The sequence below is a fragment of the Pinus tabuliformis genome, chromosome 5_2 (genome assembly GCF_031772625.1).
Source record: "Pinus tabuliformis cultivar Carrire ecotype Pingquan chromosome 5_2, CPIR1, whole genome shotgun sequence".
Lineage (NCBI taxonomy): Eukaryota > Viridiplantae > Streptophyta > Pinopsida > Pinales > Pinaceae > Pinus > Pinus tabuliformis.
The window spans coordinates 1,065,026,701-1,065,050,525 of NC_142306.1; the positions used below are offsets into that span (position 1 = coordinate 1,065,026,701).

Here is a 23,825-nt window from a genome sequence, read left to right on the forward strand (position 1 = left end):
ATGATCGATTCTAAGGAATCAAATGAATTCTGAGGCTTTTCAGTAAACCATTCATGAGCATCACCTCCCAAGGTTAAAATGAAAAGAGTCATTCTAACATCTTCATGATCGAAATCAGGAGACCTTGCGTACTTAGCCATCCATATACTAAAATCCCTCAGATGCGAATTTGCACTAATCGCATTATCTCCCTGAAAGCTAGGCAACTTATCTATCCCAACTGATGGAAGAGCATTGGGATACCCTGGAATGTTAGAAAAATTGCAAGGGGCATACATATCCATGATGTTGTGCCTAACTTGACTAGTAAAAAGCAAATGGATATCAGAGAGGGCTTCTTGTCTGAGGTTAACAAGAAGTGTACGAGAAGAGAGTTTATGTAATCGTACCCTGAGGACCTTTTTAGGATCAGGAGTAGGATTGCACAGACTGCTTGGATGTCTTCTAGTATACACTTTTGAAGATAATATATGAAGTGGAGTCGCCACCTAGACAAGAAGTGAAACACGAAAAAGCTCGAAATGAAAGGACCAAGGACAGAAAAAACTCTATCCTCGGCAACGGTGCCAAAAAATGTTGTCGCACAGATTGTCACGACAACGCTCAGACCAGGGGCTGTCACTCTGATCCCCGATCTCTCCGTTTAAGCCTGTCTCCCGCGGCTAAGGGGGGTAGACCCTATGGGAAAATGATTGACCAACTTTGAAACAGTTGGGTTGGGAGACACGAGGAAACAAACACTCAATTGATTTGTTAAATAAATAGACCAGTGCCTTATGAAGTTAATGTTTAAATGATTACTTACTAAATGTTGCAGAAATGTAAACCATGTAGAGCAATCATTTAAATTCAAATAACTCGAGCGAAGATTAACTTTTATCAAATGCAAGAAAATGCTTAACGGCTTAATGATACTCCAACAATTTAAAATTTCGAAAGATAAAGTTCGATACACAACCATGTAATTTTAAACGCTAACCAGATATCACATTCATGTAGCTAATCTTCAAAATGATCATTCAAGCATGCTAAATCACATAAAAATGATAAACATTAATTCCACATCAAAATTTTAGCCTCAGCAGAAAAGATAAAACGTGATAAATCCCTGAGCCAAGACTGAAAAATATTTCCAAAATATTTTTATGTTTTTCAGATAAAACAAAAATTAAATCTAAATGAAACCTAAAAAAAATAAATTTAAATGATATTAAAATCTACACCTAAAAGAAAAGAAACTCCTTTTTTATAATTTCATAATTTTTTATATATATTTTTTATTGTTATATATTTAAAAGAAAAACTTAAAACTTAACTCTAAACTAAAACTAAAGTTTTAGTTCTAAAAAAAAAACAAAATAGAACCAAAACCCTAACTAAAGTCTAATTTATTTATTTATTTATTTTTTTTTATGAATTTTTCATTTATTATTTTTTTTATTTGATTTATTTTATTAAAATCTAAATTTAACTAAAATAAAAAATCTAAATCTAAAGTTAAAATAAAAGAAATCTAGAGTTAAAACAAAAAATTAATAGATCTAAAACTACAATGAGCTAACACATTAAAAACTGAAACTAAATGTATATATATATATATATATATATATATAGATATTTATTTATTTATTTCTTTTTAAAAAGGAAAACTAAACGAAATAACTTAAATCCTAAATATAAATCTGAAACTAAAGAAAGGATTTATTAAATCTAAAACGAGAAAATGATCAAAATTAAAAATGTTTAACTCTAAAGCTATACGGCAATTTGAAAATCGTAAATTTACATGACAAAACTAAAATTTAAACTATCTTAAGATTTAAAAAAAAAAAAAACTTTAAACAAAAAGAACTACTATCATCTAATTCTAACTACGCTAACCAATACATCAAACGCATAAAATGTAGCCCATAAAAATAAAAACGTGGTCTTGTCTTTGCAGGTTTGCCGGCGGAAGCTGAAGAAATCGACCAGGGAAAACGGAGGAGATCGCAGCTCGATGATGGACGCAGTGGACAGCAGAATGGTTATTGCAGCGAGGAACGCAGGCCTGGACGGATTGGAGAATGCAGCTGTTACGTTTCAATGTGTGCAGGTATGCAGTGTGAGGAGAAGCGTGGAAGGAGCTACGTGTTTTTCCTTTTTTTTTTTTTTCTTGCAGGTTCTCACGAGTTCCCAAGGCCGCGTGGAGCTGAACGCAGCAACGCTGGAAGGCTGGATGGATTGGTGAGGCAACAGCATGAAATAGAAGAGGCCAACGATGCTTGCTGGTTTGCTGAGGCAGCTATGGAAGATTGCTGTGCAAGCTATAGCTGCGTGGAGAGGGATTAAACAGGTTGCAGAACAAGGACGGGGAGGAGGCTACAGTGGATGAGGATGCAGTGGAATGCTGACTGCGTTTTTGAGTGTGTTTTGCAGGCATCAGATGCAAGCAGTGTAGGCAATGGCAGCGTGAGGGAATGATTTTGCGTGAACGCAGCTTGGGGAAAGTTAGATGGGCGAAGGGAGAAGAATGGAACACACTGGCAGAGGAGGATGTGAGGGGCTGATGAGGGCTGCACAACGGCAGCTAAAAAGGCGATTTTGTAGTCCTTGGAAAAAATATTCCAAACCCCAGACGCTGATATCAATGAAACCGATGTAAAATTTCTCCCAGATTTGAAAACAATTGAAATTGAAACCTTCGGACAGCGAGACAGTGTAGATAAACCTCGGAAATCTTCAGAAATCGTGCAACCTGGAACCTGCAAAAGAAAGGAAAACCTAAAATAATATGTGCATAAAACAAAATTAAAACCCTAGATTAGCATTTACAACTTTTGACTCTTAAACAGCCAGATTTATCAATAATCAGTAGTAATATTATCAAAATTCCAGGTTACTATGGAAAACTTCAGAAATCTCTCATGCAGATTCAGAAAACAAACTTAAATGATAAACCCAGGATCGAAACTGGCTGGGCTCCGCAAGAAAATGCTTGCGGGAGTTCGTTGGTTCAGCCGAGAACTTCCCCAAACGCCCACTGCTCTTCTTCAATAAGGGTTTCCTGCACAGCTCACTTCAACCATCAATAAAGAGAGAAAAACAGTACTAGATCTCAGATGCAATGGAGATACCTGCCATTATTTCAGAAATTCTAATACCATTCAAACCCTAGCAAGTGAACAAGATACCTGTGTTCAACAATACTCTACAATAAGCTGTTACTAATGGCTGAAAATTAAAATATGCAAAAAATAAAATAGCTCACAGCACTTCAAGAGAGTAACACCAGCAAGATTTCAACCCCAAAGTCTTTCTTTATTAGCACCAGAAAAAGTTTACAAGAGAGCTTTTTCAGCACAAGACTCACAGATCGAATGATCTCAAATGACCCCTAGCACCCTATTTAAAGGAAAAATTCCCAACAGCTAGTTCGAGTGATCCACGTCAAAATGATCTCGACCATCGATGAGGATCAAGATATCTCTTAATCTCATCCGTCGAATTTTTAATGCATTAAAAAATTGAAATTCTGCATTTATTTACTCAAAATATTATTATTTTATTATTTTTTAAGTTTTTATTTTTCTTTTTATTTTTATTTTTTATTATTATTTTTTAATTTTCCAATTTTTTTTAATTATTATTATTATTTTTTTATTTTTATTTTTATCTTTTCAATTTTTTAATTTTTTTAATTTTTAATTTATTTTTAAATGGATCCTCGAACTTAGCCTTTGGAAAAATCACCTAGGACCTAGGACTTAAGACTTATGAGGGGATTAAAACATTTTCTAACCCTCAAGACATTTTACATCATGACTTTTACAACTTTACATCCCAAGGGGAAAAACCCATTTGACATAGACCCTCATAAACCACCTAGTTCTGCGACACAACTATAATCTAGCAGATTAACGCACTAGGATTCTCCTAAGATTCTAATGACAAAATTCATTCCGGCTTTGGGGTTAGGCTGAAGGAAAACTTTGTCGATCATGGATTGGTGAGACAAAAAACCTTCCGGAACGTAGATTATCACTAGACAATTAGGTCCACCTAGGCAATTTACATACATGACTCATATCTGCTAAGATTATTTACAATTTTCACATGCAGACTGGGCTTACAACATAGTATGATCAAGTCGACGATGACTGTCGAATGGCACGGACATGTCAATCAAGCGCTATCCCTTTTGCGAAGAAAAGGAGGTGTACTTGCTATGGGGAGTTGACACGTAGTGGTCAACAAGACCTTATCAAAGATTCATGTACTTGATCATCGACATTTCCATCTCCTGGTTAGAAGATCAAATTCAATCTTCTTGGCTAATGTCTTTCCCTTTTTCTAGGGTTCCTTTCTCTATAATATGGGTTTCCTGTTATCCCATGTACCACCCCCATAACTCCTCACATCATTATTCTCATTTATATTGTCAAGTCTGTTGCAAAAATAATCGTGGAAGCATGTATTCTTATATTGATCAATTAACATGTTGGTTGTAATGGGTCTATAATTATACCTAACACTTGACATTGTATCATATGGATGGTAGAGTAGGGTGCATTGCATATTGATTTTGCATTAGAACTAACTGCATATGATGTTTCGCATGATAGATTAGATTGCATATATATATATATATATATAATAAAATAAAAATAAAAAAATTGCATATTATATTGATTTATGAGCTAACTTTAAGCACGGGTGATCATCAGACACCGTGAAAAACATGCTGCCCCATGGCTTTGATCTTTGACATGTGTAGATAATAGGTCTATGATGACCAAGAGATTGCTGGAGTTCTCGTGACCTCCCGTTCGAGCAACCTCACCCACTTCTTCGAGAGATCACATCCCAGTTGGAGCCAGATGTTACCCACCACTTTGTGGGTGATATCCCCAGGAGAAATTTTTCTCCATGATGAGCCTCAGCCAGTAGCCAGTAGCCCCTTGATGCCTCCTACTAGCTCGTTGTGCCATTTCTCTGCCACCTGAGCCAACCATGTGGTCCCTCACCCACCTATATTAATCGTATGTTTGAAGGTGGGCCTCCCGAATCTAAAGGTATGTCTTGTCATTTGGTAATTGAGTATTGGGTTTACTTATCATGGATACTTCTGGGTATGGATTGATGGGGGGATTTGGCGGAAAGAGTGGGCTTAGTTTGTGCTCTTATCCCTTTGATCTCTTTTGGTTGTTACCCTTGATCTTAGTCCCGTGGGATCTCCTTTATTGACCATTTGGTTCTAAGGTGGTACTACTTGGGAAACCCCGAATTTGGGTGTGTGGTCCGGCTCCTTTACCCGCACATGTTACTCCCTTTCTACTCACTATACCCCATTCATCATTTCTCCCACTTGGGCCTACATTCCCATTCTGGGTCCACATAGGGCTAGCCTCCCTATCCTCTTGCCCCCACCTTGGGCCAGGCCTAGAATGATGCCTTGGAGGTTGAAGCAATTAAAAGAAAAAGAAAAAGCATAATTGGCCACATTTAACAGGAAATTGTACCACAAAATGCAAAAGATGGTCGGGCCAAAATAATTAGCACATGGGCAAAAGCCAATGCATGAGCTTTACCCTAATCCATGGCCATCACCCTAGTTCCATAGGCCCTAGATGAACTTTGTTTATCATTCAGGAATCCATGATTGTCCCAACCCCTGAAGGGAAATGAACCGCCCTACCTAGAAGGGGGTAATCACTGCTATATTTTACATATCATGCTCTTGTCCTTTGAGCACAGAGAAGTTATTTAAATAAAATCATAAAAGCAAAAAGCATATAAAGAAGGGTGAACAAATAAGGCTATGGCACCTCATGTACCACGATTGCTCCCTCCTACACATTACATACTCAGGTGTGGGCTTCCCCTTATCTAGCTACCCCTATGCCCCACTATGTGGCCCAGGATTGTCGCTCTCATTCCCTAATTCATTCAACTTATTTGTCACTTGCCACCCCCATTAGAAGGATGTAACTTGGACATATTATCCCCTTTAAGGGTTGAAACCACCTAATAAGGTACTTGGCTAACCCCCTTTGGAGCTTGGAGACACTAGCACATGCCAAAGCCCACTACAGAAGGGAATGCCATTATGAAGTGACCACGTTGTTATCCATGATTTGTAATCTCTTTTACCCGATTATTTTAATGACTAGTTGTACTGGAAGACTAGGCGACACATTGGATCTTATGCAGGATTACAGGTGGTTTCCATTTGGGTTTGGTCTCCCTATATCGGATCCTGACCCCCAAAGGTCTACATTGGCACATGTAGGGTGTGGATAGAGAGCCATTGGCCTCCATAGTAGCAGACAGCACTCCACGGATCTTCATGGATGCGCAGAGATTACTAGCGATCCACTTTTGGGATGATGGTGATATGCTTGGTACATTATGCCCAACAGACCCCCATAGGAGCCCCACACTCTTGGCAGGTGTCCCAAGACTTATACAATTTCATGGCAACATTCATTCCACCACTTGGACCCTTGCAGAGGATCTATAGGCATCTCCAATTCATATGGAGACCCATGGGGCATTTATGTGCCCTAAGACCCATTGGGAGCACCACAGGTCCACTACTTGGAGAACAAGGGTCCACCCCCTCGTCCATCATATTCCGAGGAATTTATTCCTCAATATGGCACTTCTGGATATTATTATGCCTTTGGATGGCCCTATGACATGTACATATTATTATTTGGCCCCTTGTGAGGCATATTTTTACACTTGTGAGCTAGTTTGATGGTTCTGTCACCAATAGGGGTTTTATTTGTACATTATTTTATCATTAGGGGCCAAGTAGGCCCATAGGCTAATTCAAACTCCTTAGGAGGCTATATATTGATGTTAGATACATTCATTTGGATCATCACTTGACTTGGGATCTCTCTACTCATGGAGAACTTCACATTTTTTTCCTTGGAGGATATTTTTGAGATGGATGAACTTTGACGTATGGATTTGGGCTATTTATCTTGTCTGGGAGCTTTGTCTTGTGAACGAAATGCTGGTTGGATATACTCTATAACGTTGTAAGTAAATTTTGATGCTATTATTCTTGTTGCTACATAATCGAAATGTGGAATTGAGTATGTTTTAGCTAATTTAATGTATGGGCCAATGTTAATGAATGAAATGTCCTAGAGATTATTTGTCTCGATAAGCTTGCATCGTTTGCTCTGAAGTATAAATGCTTGAAGGTCACTTTTTCTTTTCTTTCTCTCAACATTGGATGAAGTTGACTTTCTGGGCCTCCTTGATCAAGAAACCAAGTTCTTACTCATCACCATCCTTGACTCCATATCCCCAAGTGAACTAGGCACTGGTCCCTTAAAAGGGGTGATCATTTTAACCCTCCTTTTACCATTTCCCCCTTTTTCCCCAAGTTTAGCCCCAGTAGGTCACCTAGGGCATCAGTTTCCCGTGAATTGACTCAAGGAAAAGCATCGATCTCCTACAGACTACTGCGCTGGTGGGTCCCCTCCTGCTCCTCCAAATTTGAGGCAATTCTAACCGTGGAATTTTTGGGAATCTCAAGCCCTAGCTCTAGGATCAAATTTTGCCTAGGCATCCCCAAGGCTAGACCTCAATAGGTTCATTTCAATCTTTTGAAGTAAATATTCTTGTTTGGTCTTTTCCTTTCACCTTGTCCAGGATAGAAACATCATTGGTTGCTACATTCCATTCCCGAACCTGGACTAGGTGCACCTGCCCCGTGTGGTCCCACTTCTCAACAAAGATTATTTGTCAAGGATCATTTGGGAATCCAAGTTTCCTCAAGGATTATAGGGATTGAGAACCCTGCCTATAAGCCTATTCCTTCCCCCTCAACCCTCGAATCCTCACCCCTTACCCCTGGTGGACCAAGTGTTGGAAACACTGAGAGGGTGGGTGAATCAGTGTTTCTTTTGAATTGTTACTTTTACCAGTTAGATCACTTAAATTTAGAACACAAAGTGAACAATAAGAATAAATTCTTTTAGTCAATTATTCTTTACAATAAATCAAGTACAATATATGTAGGGCTCCAACCCTAGATGAAGACACCGATCTTCAATCTCCCAGGCTCCAACTTGTATTTTCCAAACACCGACTTGGACTTCCAAGCCTCCAACCTTGTCAATTTTGAGGCACCAACCTCAAGGGCTCCAACCCCTTATCTGGTTTAGGTTCCAACCTGGTTTCTTAAGGACTCTGATCCTCTAGGGCTTCAACCCTATCCTCTAAGGCACCAACCTTGTCTTTTCGAGGACCCAACCTCTTGGGTTCCAACCCTTACTTTTCTTCGTCAAGATGTATTTGGTTATACTTTACGGCTCCCAATGTCTTCTTCAACAAGCCTTGTCAATCTTCAGCTATGCCTTCACTTAGTCTCCACGTCACATCATCAATGACAACCTTGTTCTTCACATGAAGGTGTCACCACTGCTCTTCATGTTACGCAAGCAAAACTTATTCAAGATCACCTCATGATGGCTTCAATGCATCATGGTCTTCAATGATCTCCACAAATCTTCAATATGCTGCTTCACAAAGTTCTCCAACTCTATGCTATTCTGTTCTCAAGAGAAGACTTCAACAAGCTCTATTTGTCCAATCCCAATAAATCAACACTTTGACCACGAAAACTACGACAACTTCGACCACAACAACTACGACAGCTTCAACCATGACAACTACGACAGCTTTGATCACGGCAACTACGACAGCTTCAACCACGACAACTATGGCAACTTCGACCACGGTAGCTTCAACCACGACAACTTCAACCACAGAAACTACGACAACTACAACAGTTCGACCACAACAACTATGACAAGTTCAACTATGGCAGCTGCAACCACGACAACTTCAACCATGGAAATTACGACAAGTTCAACTACGGCAGCTACGACCACGACAACTACGACAATTTCGACCATGACAACTATAACAGCTTCGACCACGACAACTACGACGGCTTTGACCATGGCAACTACGGCAACTACGACAACTTTGACCATGGCAACTACGGCAACTTCGACCACGGGAACTACAACAACTTCGACCACGAAAACTACGACAACTTCTTGACTCCTAGCTCAAACCTATGGGAGACTATTTAACCCAAGAACAATTCCACAAACTTGTCTTCCTTGCTTTTCTATGTTGCAGCGTCTTCTTTACCTCTTGTCTTGTCTCCACCGAAAAATCTGAGCTTGAATGGATGAATTTAGATTTATAGTTATAGTGATTTCGTTTATAACTGAAGGGACACGTCTATTTGAAGTGAGGCTGACTTGTATGACTTAGTGTAGGTCGGCTCACTGCTAGGAATAATTTCCTTAACTTAAAAATTCAATATCTCACTAACTATTGGGAGTTTCGGGGCAAATAAAGGCTCGCTAGAAAGAGGAAAAATTTCTCTTTAATATGGTCTAGGATCCATTTTGAAGGATGCCTCCAAGGTGTCCAAAATAATTTTTCTTTGTGACGATCCTTAAATTTTATGCATAAAAAGTTTAGGACAACATGAGGAATGTTTGGGACAACGTGGCTTCTTCATTGTTATCAATGTCATCATAGGATCCTAGAGTCATTATGTAGGAGTGCAACATCCATGTAGCATCATGTATCAACAATGTCATCATATACTAGTGCAGTCATAGTGCAACATCATTAGGAGAACTCCAAAATAGTCTTCCAACCATCTAATGATCTCCAATCATGTTATCAAGACCTCATCAAGTGCCATCATCAAGTGTGGTCATTCATCAAGTGTATGCCATCATCATGTGTAGTCCTCCATATGTCATCAAGGGTTAAGGTCTAGATCATCAAGGTACATGCAACATTATAGTTATTTCAAGAACTTCTTAGGATTTCTTCATTAGTGGTTTGACATCTTCGTGGCTGGACATCTTCATTGATGGCATCCTTATCAAACAAGTTTTATGACATCATCATCTAGAACCAAGCATCTCAAGAATATTTTCCATCCCAATAATGCCATATTGACATCAATGACAACCTTGATTAACACCATGCCCCTTGCTTAAAGAGCAAGCAAGTTCCATTCTTCTTTTCATCCTTGGGAAAAGGTTTCCAGGGTCACCTCTCACATGTCCATTGACATATACTTTACAAGTGATTCCCACACTACCGAGACTCCTCCCATCTGTGACAGTCCGTAAAGAACAGGGAGACTTAATGGTCATGACAGTGGGCTAAGCCTCCACCGTTGCCCTTAACCATGCAGTTGCCCTTTTAGGAACCCCTTTAGGTCCCCTGTTGGTTTGAGTGGTAACAAGCATCACTGGCTTTAATACTTCTTGCATCAAGTCCACAACAAGTATTTCGATTTTGGTTAGGACATTAGAGGCTTTAATACTTCTCGCATTATCAAATCAACTCAATGCACTACAGTGACCAAGCATCCAGATCGATCTTGATCCATCAATCCAACACACAGGTAATTTCTGGAATGGTGTCTACAAGTTCTGCCCATGCTCAACAACACATTCACTATAAGATTGAGCATGCTTTGTCTTCTGCAACATGTGCACTACTACAAAATATATTATGGTCTGTGCATGATACAAATAGATTTTACTCAATCAAATCCTATCGAACTAGTCTAAGTCCATCGCTCCATAATTCTATTATGCACACAATTTAAATACATGATCCATTATTCCATGCTCAGTCTTTAAAAGCATAATCACACTTTGTATCTCTATTGTCCTGGTCCACACACTTAGGTTAGTCATTTTTTTTTAAATTGCACTAGTGAATACAATCACAAAAGCTACAGACACTTGTGCCAAAAGAGGCCGAATATAGGCCAAAAGATGATGCACGTATAATTATTGACTAAAGTATAAGAAAAATTTGGCCCAAACAAATTTCCAAAAGTGGTTGACCAACTGCTTCAGTATAGTCATAGATCAGGGCATGAAATTCCAACGAATGACCTCAGAGGATGCACGAAATAATCCCAGCGACTGTTCACAACACAACTTAGATCATGTTCAGACTTAAGCTTAGAAAGGGGCTGAAAGTCTCCTTAGAGCCGAGCCTTAGGAAGCCTTGGAACAAAATCGAAAATACTTTAGTTTTTTCCCTAGTCGCAGAGCATTAAAATAAGCTTTGAACAAGCTTGTACAAGTTCAACCAGCGAAGAACCATAACAGAAATATGAAAAATATATCCCAAAAACTTCTTCAAACTTGGCCTTCTATTAAGCTAGGTGTGATTCCATTGGTCGAAGACAAATTTTTAGAGATAATTCACCTTTTTGCTTGCACACATCGTTGCCAAATGAGTTTATTTTTATAGAGGCGGAAGGGACATCAAAGGGTGTCAAGCCGGCTCGTAAAAAGGAGGGAAGTCGATCCTCAAAATTCAAAATTTTAAATTTCAAATTAAAATAGTTGGAGCCATAAACCCCATGGACATTAGGGTTGAATGAAGGGTGGTTTTTATTGTTTAAGGAGAACCGATTTGTGCCATTTAGGACCAATAAAAATTATTAACAATATCATTAATATTGATGTCATCCCTTTTAATTTATTTTTCAAACATTGCATGTAGCACCCTTGGGGTTCCTTGACCAGTAAATGGGGTTCCAAACTTTAATGGAGCATATCTCTTCAACCGTGATGAGCCTTGTGGCGTGCCACATAACATTAGAATCGACATGACGAGGAGCTTTAGGTGATGATGGTCTCCAAGGAAAATTCATTGATCTACATCCTCAGAATCTTCAACAAGTGCAAGGTTTCTAGGGCTTCTTGTCCTTTGGAGCTTCCAGTTGATGCAAACTAGATGAATATTAAGAGCGTTCAAAGACAAATGTTGGCATCATTGACAACACCGTTCAACAATCTTCCCCTTTGTCATTGATGACAAGACACGTACTTCCCCTGCGAATACTGATCCCCTTGACTCCATGCCTTTGATCTTTCTATCCTGATTTCTCTCCCCTTTTGACATCAATGGAAAAATGTTACTCCCCCTGACGAGATGTCTTCCTTTGGAAATACTGAGAGGGGGGTCAATCAATATTTCTAACAATAGTTAATTTTAACTTCATTGGGCATTAACTGTTATTAGAATCAAATAAACACAAGCAATCATCAACACCATTCAACAACGCACAACAATAAAGACAGTAGACAACAAATTTTTAGGTGGAAACCCTTCTGGGAGAAAAACCACCAAACGCTTCTTAATATTTGTCTTCAATAATTTACATCAATTAGGGAGCTTTAACTTACAAAATTTTCAACGCTAACTAAAGGAGGCTCGAACCCCCTTGTTTACAGGCTCCAACCTGAAGGACGCTCCAATGCCCTAGTTTACCAACTCCAACTGGAAGGAGACTGCAAAGACCTGTGCAAGCTCCAGCCTGCGTTAACACCACCCTGCTGTGTTGAGAAATCAATAGGGATACCAAAGCAGTGATGTCTCTTAGACTTGATAACTGCTTGTGATGTTCTTTTACTTTTCTTGATCAATAACTTCTTCTTTTCTTATTATTATATTGTTCTTATCGTCAAACAACCACAAAAACATGAAGATCAATAGTACACAAGGGCACAAGATGTAGGCTGAAATCCAGGGCCAAAATCTCTCCTCTTGAGAGGAAAACCCACAAATCTCTTCTCTTCTTATAGATTCTTCAAATGACGAATTCCAAGACCTCTAGACCAAGACCAATACCCTTCCAAGACCAAGTCAGACCTTCTTGATGGTGCGTTTTTTCTATCCAAGTCAAAACAAGTTGTATCTCTTCCAGCAATAGAACTTCGACCCCCAGTTCAGATTTTTGGCCCCCACTTTAGGTCTGGAATTTTTGGCCCCCAACAACTAGCTAGAGCTTCGCACATGTGGGAGAATTAGGGCTTCTTAGAGCTTCTTTCTTCCTTCACTTGGACTACTTTTTCTATGCCTTATGAGAGATTGTTGTGAAGGTAAATCCCCTTTGCGGACAGAGGCGATCCCTCTAGCCCAATGAGTGGGTCTAGCAACAAACTAAACAAACTAACATACACTTTCCTAGCTTATGTTTGACAAATGCAGAAAGAAGGAGAAACCTACCTCGCTCTGATGCTAATCGCTCGATCCTTGGTGATGGCTTTGAATCTTTCGCTCTAGGCCTTGCTCCTTAGTTGTTCTTCACGTTCGGGTACCTGCAAGGAAGATCAAAGTACTATGCAAGATACAAGAGCATATATGGCATACATCAAACATAAACTACTTAACAGATCAAGGAACATTAAGCTAATAGCATAAAAATTTACACAATTATGGAAAGTGAACATCAGATGTATGTATTAATAAGCTAAAAAGGGAAGCATACAACCTATGCCTTGATGTTGGAGACCTCCTTTTGGTGGATGTCCAAGTCCAAGCAAAGACTCTTCAAGCACTCCTTCTCCAAGCTAGAATGGGTAGCATGTAAGCATAATCTCAACATAGGGATGCAACAATCAATGACCAACCATTTGGGGATGGAAGGGAGTGAATTTATAGGAAGGGAGAGGGAGTTAGGGATCTACAAAAGAGGGAGGAAGGTCCACATCTCAAGGGGAAAGCCCATAATGATAAGATCAAGAAGAGGTTTAGCGCGGGTTTTCCTATGAAAACCCGCATTGGCGGCGTGAGTGTATAACTGAGCAATTTGCCATCAACACGGGCAGGCAGTGGAGCAAAACGCGCTGATGCCAAAAATTAGTGTTTTAGGCAACCTTCTCCAGAATGGATTCAGGGCAGTTTTCCTTTGATTCTTCAAGGAGGTTTTGGTCTGTATATCATGATGGATATGCTGCACAGTAGTCAATGTTTTGGCACTTCGGGATATGGTACGGGAAGTGAACAGGAGATATGACAAAATATTGTGTAACATATGCCCCCTAAAGCATGAAGGCAGAATAGGGAGTGATGACTGAGATGCTTTACAAGTTAGTGCAAGGACGAGAACAACACTGTCAGGAGACTTGCAAATCAAGCATATACATATACATATACATATCTGACATCTCTGATGATCATGCCTAATGATACAGGAATAGGCATCTAATAATACATGAATCCGCGGTATGGACGCAACCATCCAGATAAAAGGGATCATGTGCAAAGATCCTTGGTATGGTCGCAGCCATCCGAATAGAAAGGATCATGAATATGGACCCACGGTATGGTCGCAACCATCCATCCAGAGGAAACATGTGTACAATCATGAATGACTCATAACTCCACGCAACCTAGACTTCATCAGACAAAATCCAGGGTCTTGCGCTCCGTCTCAACCCGATCAATGTACGAATTCTAACATGCGAATAGATGCGTTGAAGTCGAGCATGATAGAAAACCACCTGATTACCAGTCAATGATGTAAACCGTTAACAGGAACGAGAGAAACCACCAATGATGACAATGGCTCTCAAGGTACAATCAACACAATCCACAACTGTGAATAATGAAGCTGAAGTCGAACACCCGTGGAATCATCCGATCGAAGGTCAATGATGTAAACCTATTGTCGAATGCGAAGAACTTGCCATTGAGGCATGCAAGCTCTAAGGTACTGGAAGGGAGTTTCTAGATCATCTTCCCGGATAATGAGTTGAAGTCGACAGGAAGTGATCCATCGAAGGAGGGCCATAATGAATCCCACATCATCGACACGAAACAAAAGGATGTAGTAGAGTAGATAAGTGTGATCCAGGACTGTGGCAGAAAGTCAGACAATGTATAAGCGGTAAAGAATTGCAGATAGGACTTCTCTTGAACATATTAGTGACATGACTCCAGAGTTTGGTAGCATTTGACTCAACATAGGATCAGAGGTCATGATGACGGAATGGTATGATCAGATGAGAGGCAAAATGGATTCCCCAAACCCAGGAAGGCAAGTGACCAAGTGAGGATGTCCCAAACTCGACACGAGTAACATATGAGTGTCATGTTCAAGAGCGACATGCTACCTTTACAGGATACAAGAGATGAACGCTTTCACTTTCCCCCACCATTTTTGGCGAGTACCCCATATATTTTTTATTGCAAGCTTGAAGGGGATAACATATGCTTGCCATATAAGTTCATCCTTCGGATGAATCCATCCTAGTAAGTTTTACGAGACCTAGGAAGGAGGAACTCGGTCTCGTCATGGTGATAAGTCCTGTGTCGTTTAAGTTTTACGAGTCCGACGGAGGGGAAACTCGACATCTTTTTCATGTTTAAAGAGTTTGAAAAAGAAGCGAAAAAGAAAACTCGAAAGGTCCCTTTTCGTAAATCCTTTCTTGAATCGAAAAGGGAGAAAACAATATCGAAGAGAACCTCTTAGCCATGTTCGACTAAGGTATTCCTTTTTCGTACAATAGTCTATCTCAGTTTGGAAAATGGTTAAAATTATACTGAGTAGACGTCATTTCATTTACTTTTACGAGTTCGAAACGACAAGTACTCGACAATCTTTTCATTTTTCGAGAGTCAGAAAAGAGCTTAAAGATGACTCCAGGGGGTTGCTTTTTCGTTTATTTTTGATGAGTCCGAAAAAGTGATAAAATAAAACTCGTTGAATTAGTCAAGATAAATCACCATCACCAAGAACATATGACTTGTCATTGCACAATGAAACACATATTACCGTTTTCGAGGAAAAATATTAAAAAATGAGTGAAATATGCCCTAATTTGGTAAAAATATTATTTAAAAACTATAAATAGGGAAAAAAGTAAGTTATTTTTACCATTTTACCAATTTGCAATTGTGAGAGCATTTTTACCTCATTTTACCTCAATTTTCAGGCAAGGAGCATGATCAATCTGGGACACCATTTGTCGAGCCGCTTGTTGCAGGTAAGAGATTTGTCCCTTCCCTTCATTTTGGTAGTCATTTTATGCATTTTCATCCATAGGATAGGCTGCAAGGAAGACTTGCAAAAAATTTACATCGTGGGTGACCAGCGCGGGTTTCACCCATCGAACTCGCACTGCTCACCCTGAGGTCAATTAGGCACTCGCGTTGGCAGCGTGAGAAAATTCCTAAACAGACGCGCTGGCGCCGAGGTAAAAAATTTGAAGTGAAATCTTCCATGTAAAATAGTTAATCTTGGATTTTCTCTCCATGGATGCTCATGAAATGTTGGTTTGTTGATTTTTTGCAGGATAACCAGTCCAAAATGGTGATTGAATGGAAAGAGAGGGGTCATGAAGTTTGTTAAGTTTAGGTATGTTCTATGCTAGAGCAATTTATTTAAATTTTCACAGTTAGCAATCACATCAGCATTACGATAAACTGCAGATAGAACATAAATATAATATGCAAAAGACAAGCCAAGACAAGAGGACACAAGATATGGCGCAAGCCAGGGACAAACCCCACAATGTGTGGGGAAACCCTTTGATCAAATCTTCTTTTATCTTCAAAGTTCAACAGAGAGAGAGATAGTACAAATACATAAATCTGATATTTATGACAGCAGTAGAAAACCCTTGACCAGAGAAGCTAATGCTGGTCAAACTAGACAGAATCTTCCATCCAGGTGGCATCAATAGGAAGCTCATCAAACTGAGTCGAACATAGTCAAACCTTGACTCAATATAATTTCCAGAACACTATGATCTTCTTGCTGTACTAACTGACACTGCTTCAGCAGTTATCCTTCTCATCAATAATGAAGGCCTTCAAGTCTGCAGTAGGCCACGCAGTCCAAGACTGATAGAACAACCTATGCTGCTCGCTATGGCCTGTGGCCTAGCCCAGCAGCAAGATAGGCCTATGATCCTCAAACAGTTAGCAACTAATAACATATGCTGATCTGATGACAGTGACTTATCAACCTTGAAACAGTCCTAAGGAACAACCCTTATCAATGTGCTGTCACCATGCTTCTTTTATCTATAGCAACCGAAACACTGTCCTTCCAGACCTCCTTATACTGTGAATGCGTATAGGGTCAACAGACTGCGGATTCAGGCCTTCTGAAGCTGCGGATTATGAGTCTCTTTCTTGCTGCGTATAGGGTCAACAGACTGCGGATTCAGGCCTTCTGAAGCTGCGGATTATGAGTCTCTTTCTTGAGCACTGCTGAGATCACCATCTTGCTGCTCCTCTAACATCATTGCATCACCAAGAACTTCATTGTTGTCGCAATATCATTTAGTGTATCATTGTTACGCTATGGTTGCCCTTAGGATCTCTGCACCATAAAGACCACGACAACACTTCACTGTACTGCTTCTTTCACTTCTTGTGATCCTTGTCATTGTCACTGCTTCTGAGATCATATTCATGTTGAGATCACTAGATCCGAATACAATGGAGACTATTGATATGGTATATCTCCTTTTTCAGGGATGCCGAGAATCAATGTCATCACCGAAACATACTTCATTAATCTGGTTATGCTGAGACAGTAATATATATGAAATAGAGATAACATTCAACATGACCTTCGTTGATCCGAGAGAGTAGATCCATCACTGCTCCCTTTGAGTATACCGAGACTTTCAGTAATTCATTAATTCGAGTTCTCCTCACTGTGACTGCGTCTGGAATGAGAGCACTGAGTTACATCTTTATATGCTGAGGCTGCTATTCCTCAAGCACCTGAGCTGTGCAGTCAAACCCTTTACCATGCGGAGATGACTACGGCTCCTTTTCATGATTGCGTTCTCCTGCGGCTATATGTCTTGTCAGTGGTTCCTCGTTATACCTGCAGCTGGTGCGTATAAGAGTCGTCATGACAGTGAGTGAGAGTCTCTATTGACTGCGTATAGACTGCGTTTTCATGACTACGTGGAAAGTGTTTTCATGACAGCGAGTGAGGTGCTGTGCGTATATATATATATATATATATATATATATATATGCGTATGTTTACAGCGTATGAATGTCTGTGCGTATATATATTGCTGCGTATGATTACAGCGTATCCCATTACATCGTATGAATTCCTTCTCTTACTGCGGCTAGGTGTCTCCATTACAGCGTATAAGCTAGAGCATCTGCGTATAAGCTAGGGCATCATCCACGTATAAGCTAGGGCATCATCCAACGTATCTTCTTGTGTGTCTCTCCTTCACCAAAAACCCAAGACGTGGTGAGGAGGAGACCACACATGAAGAGGATGTGTGTAAATGATATCAAATCCTCATCTATTTATACCACAACGAGGATGATGAATAGACACGTCGGCTGGGCTTCTAGAGCCTACATAAGAGCTGGTCGGCTTGACTATAATTACATAAACAAAAATAAATTCATATCTCCATAAATACTTATCAGAATCGGATGATCTTTGGATCAATCCTACACCTCTCGACGAGAGGGATCCAATAAAAATATCAGCTGCCATAAATAAGCCGACCGACATGGAGTTTGGCCCTAGTTGCCAATTTAACAAAGTTGAAGACCATCAAGCTATGCAGGATGAAGACTGTATTGATGCCCTACGAGCATGTGGATTGCTTAAGTTCTTCATGATTCCTGGGATCAGAGCACAACCTGAGTTATTGCAACACTTAATCAGTTGGTGGGATGTAGATCGCCAACTGTTCATGTTCGGGGATCAAGAGCTCGAAATAGAGGTCGTCGACATTTATTTCATCACTGGGTTGTCCAGAAAGGAACAACGGGTGCAGTTATTTGGATCACGCACTGGGGGAGAGAGCACGGATATGCTCATTGCGAGGCATTGTCCGGGGGCCAAAAAGGGTAACAATGGGAAAATTGACATAAAGACCATTACCAACCTCCCACTGCGAACAATCCTACACACTATGGCCCGAATAGCTGGGGTGCAAGCGTTGCATGAGGCATCAAAGTCTCATTTCCAGTATGCGATTGAGTGCCTAAATCCCACAATTTTCAATTGGTGTGAAGGTTTGTTGGTGTGCATGAAGTGCCAACTAACCAAGTGCAAGTCGGGGAATCTGAAACAATTTGGTTTCAGATCTATTTTGGTGACGTTCATCCTGGAACGTGTGCCATTGTTCTGCTATTAGTGGTTGGAAGTGGATCCACCAGTGCCTAGAGATACACAATTACTCAAATGGGGAGAGTTGATGTTGCGACATGGGGGCAGTCAACATATGTCATTCCCTCCAGCATTTTTTGGATGGCTACATCAACAACGAATCATAGTCGATGACTGGGCGTATGCAAGGACGGATTTCCGAGGAGATCCAGATCTTCCACTCCCTCCATGGGCACAGTGGACCGTGTTGACCACTACGTGTCAACTACCCATAGCAGTACACCCCCTTTTTCTTTGCAAAAAGGGTAGCGCTTGATCGACATGTTCGTGCCATTCTACAGTCATCGACAGCTTGATCAATTTATGTTGTAAACCCAGTCTGCATGTATAAATTGTAAATAATCTTAGCAGATATGAGTCATGTCTGTAAATTGCCTAGGTGGACCTAATTTTCTAAGTGATAATCTACGTTCCGGAAGGTTTTTCGTCTCACCGATCCATGATCCGCAGAGTTTTCCTTCAGCCTAACCCCAAAGCTGGGATGGATTTTGTCATTAGAATCTTAGGAGAATCCTAGTGTGTTAATCTGCTAGATTATAGTTGTGTCGCAGAACTGGGTGGTTTATGAGGGTCTATGTCAAATGGGTTTTCTCCCATTGGGATGTAAAGTTGTAAAAGTCATGATGTAAAGTGTCTTGAGGGTTAAGAAATGTTTTAATCCCCTCATAAGTCCTAAGTCCTAGGTCCTAGGTAATTTTCCCAAAAGCTAAGTTCAAGGATCCATTTATATATATATATATATATATATATATATATATATATATATATAATAAAGTAAAAAACCTAAAAATAATAAAATAATAATATTTTGAGTAAATAAATGCAGAATTTCAATTTTTTAATACATTAAAAATTCGACGGATGAGATCAAGAGATCATGATCCTCATCGACGGTCGAGATCATTTTGACATGGATCACTTGAACTAGCTGTTGGGATCTTTTCCTTTAAATAGGGTGCTAGGGGTCATTTGAGAAGATTTGATCTTGGAGTCTTGCGCTGAAAAAGCTCTCTTGTAAACTTTTCTGGTGCTAATAAAGAAAGACTTTGGGGTTAAAATCTTGCTGGTGTTACTCTCTGGAAGTGCTGTGAGCTATTTTATTTTCTGCATATTTTGATTTTCAGCCATTAGTAACAGCTTATTATAGAGTATTGTTGAGCACAGGTATCTTGTTCACTTGCTAGGGTTTGAATGGTATTAGGTTTTCTGAAGTAATGGCAGGTATCTCCATTGCTTTTTGAGATCTAGTATTATTTTTCTCTCTTTATTGATGGTTGAAGTGAGCTGTGCAGGAAACCCTTATCGAAGAAGATCAGTGGGCGTTTGGGGAAGTTCTCGGCTGAACCAGCCAACTCCCGCAAGCATTTTCTTGCAGAGCCCAGCTAGTTTTGATCCTGGGTTTATCATTTAGTTTATTTTTCTGAATTTGCATGAGAGATTTTCTGAAGTTTTTCATAGTAAATCTGATATTCTGAAAATATTACTGCTGTTATTGCTAAATCTGGCTGTTCAAGAGTCAAAAGCTGTAAATTACTTAGTTGATCTAGGGTTTCATTTTTGTTTTATACACATATTATATAGGGGTTTGCCTTTTTCTTCTGCAGGTTACAGGTACTTTTGGAGCAAGGAAAATCAAATATAAATTTCGTGGAGCTTCAGTGATTTCTTTTGGCAATCTGGGCCAGTCTCAAATCGTTGCGTTGAATGGTATATCAGAATCAACATGCCCAAAATCGATCCGCTGCGTCCATCTCCTCATCGAGCCTGCAACCTGCATTGTAAAGCCGCCGCCGTCTTGACTGCCTCCATCGCTCAACAAGTCGCACCCGCAGGCCCGTCAAGCACGCTGCCATCACCTGTACGCACGTCGATTTTTTTTTTTTTATAACTTACGTTTAATTTGCGTTCAGTTTTTGTTTTGTGTTAGGCTAGGGTTAGCGTATTTCTCTTTTGGTTAGATTTCGATTTTAAAATCAGGGTTTAGATCTATTTTTGTTCAGCGGTTAGTTTCAGTTAGATTTATTTTCGTTGTTTTAACTTCAGTTTTATGATATACGTTAGCATAGTTAAGTGTTAAATTTATTAGATTTTAGATTTAGGGTTTAGCATTAGATTTGTTCAAAAAAATTTTACTTTGTTTGAATTTAGTTTTAAGAAAAAATATAAATAAAAAAAAATAGTTTCAATTTTTTTTTATTTTTTTTCATGTATTAGATTAGAGCTAAGTTTTATTTTAGGGTTCAAATTTAGTTTCTTTTTCTTTTTGTTATAGTTTAGATTTTATCAAAAATTCATAAAAAATAAAAAAAAAATAAAAAAATTTGGCAATATTTTGCCAGTTTTGAATCTTAGCCTAGGAATCTGTTACTTTTTTTATCTCTTTTGCTGAGGCTAAAATTTTTGATGTGGAATGAATGTTTATCATTTTATGCGAGTTTGCACATGAATGATCACTTTGAAGATTAGTTGCATGAATATAATATCTGGTTAATGTTCATAATTGCGTGGTTGTTTAAAGCATTTATCTTTCGAAATTTTTAATTGCCGGAATATCGTTATTGAGCCTTAATCATTGTAAGAACATTGTGGTTTTACTGGATATCTTGCATCGTTCAGGTTGTTTGATGATAAATGATTGCTGTACATGGTTTACATCTCTGCAACATCTAGTAAATAATTGTTTAAACATCAAACCCACAAGGCACTGGTCTTTTAACTTAACAAAATCAATTTAGTGCTCGTTTCTTCGTGTCTCCCAACCCAACTGGTCGACAGTTGGTCTTCATCACCTCATAGGGTCTACCCCCCTTAGCCGCGGGAGACAGGCTTAAACGGAGAGATCGGGGATCAGAGTGACAGCCCCGGTCTGAGCGTTGTCGTGTCAATCTGTGCGACAACAGACCGATTCAGGTAAAAAACTATTTTTGAGGTTTTTTATTTTTATTTTTATATATGTGTATTGAAATTTGACTTATAATGTTGTGCAAATGTTGGACCAGAGAGACCTCCAGGGGTTTCTCCAATAGCCAAGCGAGTGGCACGCCAGATTGAGGAGGCTCCTCCATATGTGGAGGGAGCAGATCCTATCATCGAGGAAGAGCATAACCTAGAAGTTTTAACTAGAGGCATTCCTAAGTATGCCTCGATCGACGAGGTTCCGTTACGCTACCAGAGGTACACTGTAAGGGTTTCCGCTAGGTTGCGTCGGTTGTTGGGCTGAGTCATTAGGGCTGTCTCGTGCTATCATGAGCACTATGTGGGCGAATAGCCAACTTCTAGTTTACTTTCTCCACTGTGTAGGCTGTTTGGCCAATTTAATGTCCTTAAATTGTCAATCATAAACTAAGTTGCAGGAAACGTGGCCCTAGGGGTCGTTTCCCCAGGGGAAACGAAACGAAACGCGTTTCCCCGTACCGTATGGCCTGGAAACGCGTTTCCGGCCGTACGGCCACGTTTCCCGAAACGGAAACGTGGCCGTACGGCCGGAAACGCGTTTCCAGGCCGTACGGGCCACGTTTCCCCAAAAAAACAGTTGTTTTTTAATTTTTTTATTTTATTTTGTTTTTAAATTTTTTTAGGGTTTCCAGGATGTTCTAGAAACCTATTCTAAAGTTATAAAAGAGCAGTTTGTCTCATTCTCTCATCACACTATTCAGCAAGTCGTTTCTCTTGGAGACTGGCAATTGTTTCAGCTAGGGTGTATTGAGCAGTGAGCAAAGTAGATTTCAGCAGCAGGAGAAAGAGATTTCAGCATTCTGCTACTTCTATTTTTGATGAGGATTGTTATGATGAGGATTAGTCTTTTGTGACTTGTCTCTATAGTTCTTGCAGCCTTATAGTCTTTATTGTACTTGCAGCCTCATATACTAATATAAATAAAGGCTGATTTTGGATTTTCCAGTTCCTATATTTTTATTTTCATTATGTGATTATTCATGACTCATGAGTAAATGTGATGTAAATTTAATCTTAATGTTTAAATGTAATAAATTATAATCATATAATGTAAATGTATCATTAATGCTTTATGATTGCACATATATATATATTAATAATTTTTAAATATTTTTAATATATATATATATATATATCTATATATATATATATATATATATATATATTCGCGTTTCCCCGTTTCCAAAATTTGGGGAGGTCGCGTTTCGTATCGCTTCCCGTTTCGGAAACTCGTTTCCGTTTCCCCGTTTCGTGCAACTTAGATCATAAATTATCGACCAGGGTAGGTATACTGATGAAGCACAGGTGCACTATATGTGCTAGAAGTTATTTGTATGTCGTTATGTTCTTGTTAGGCTCTAAACTTGAAATGAGTATGGAGATGGTATCGTTAATTCTACTAGTGTCTTAATCCCTAAAGTTGTCTTAAGAGTTATTATCAGTTTATGGATGATATGAAAGTGATTCTAGGTTTACTTGTGTTAGATTGTTTTGGATTTTTGTCTTGAATTTTTATGCTGCAGCCAAATCTGATTTACTATGTGTAGGAGAAATCTATTCTATCAAACTGTAAATGAATAATGTCTGAATTTAATTGCTAAGGAGAAGACTCTCACTCTTTTACTTATTCAATTTCATCCAAACAAGACATTCTGAACAACAGTTATGCTATGAAATAAAACAATTGGACTACACTAAATAGAAAGCAAATGAAATTGACCACACTATACCAGATAAAAAGCAAATCAAATGGAAGAGTTAAACTAGGTATAAAGCAAAGGAAATTGCTTATGCATACAACGATTCAATGGTGAACTCATCATACTGCATTTCTTCACACAAAACA

General features: G+C 39.2%; 1 protein-coding gene across 1 annotated transcript in view; it reads left to right on the plus strand.

Moving 5' to 3' along the window:
- LOC149162915 (peptidyl-tRNA hydrolase, mitochondrial-like) overlaps positions 1-23,825 on the plus strand; it is a 131,277-nt gene that overhangs the window by 64,074 nt on the left and 43,378 nt on the right. Inside the window, exon 4 of the mRNA XM_089435307.1 lies at positions 15,792-15,842. Coding sequence (XP_089291433.1) covers positions 15,792-15,842 — 51 coding nt within the window. The remainder of the gene's footprint in view (positions 1-15,791; positions 15,843-23,825) is intronic.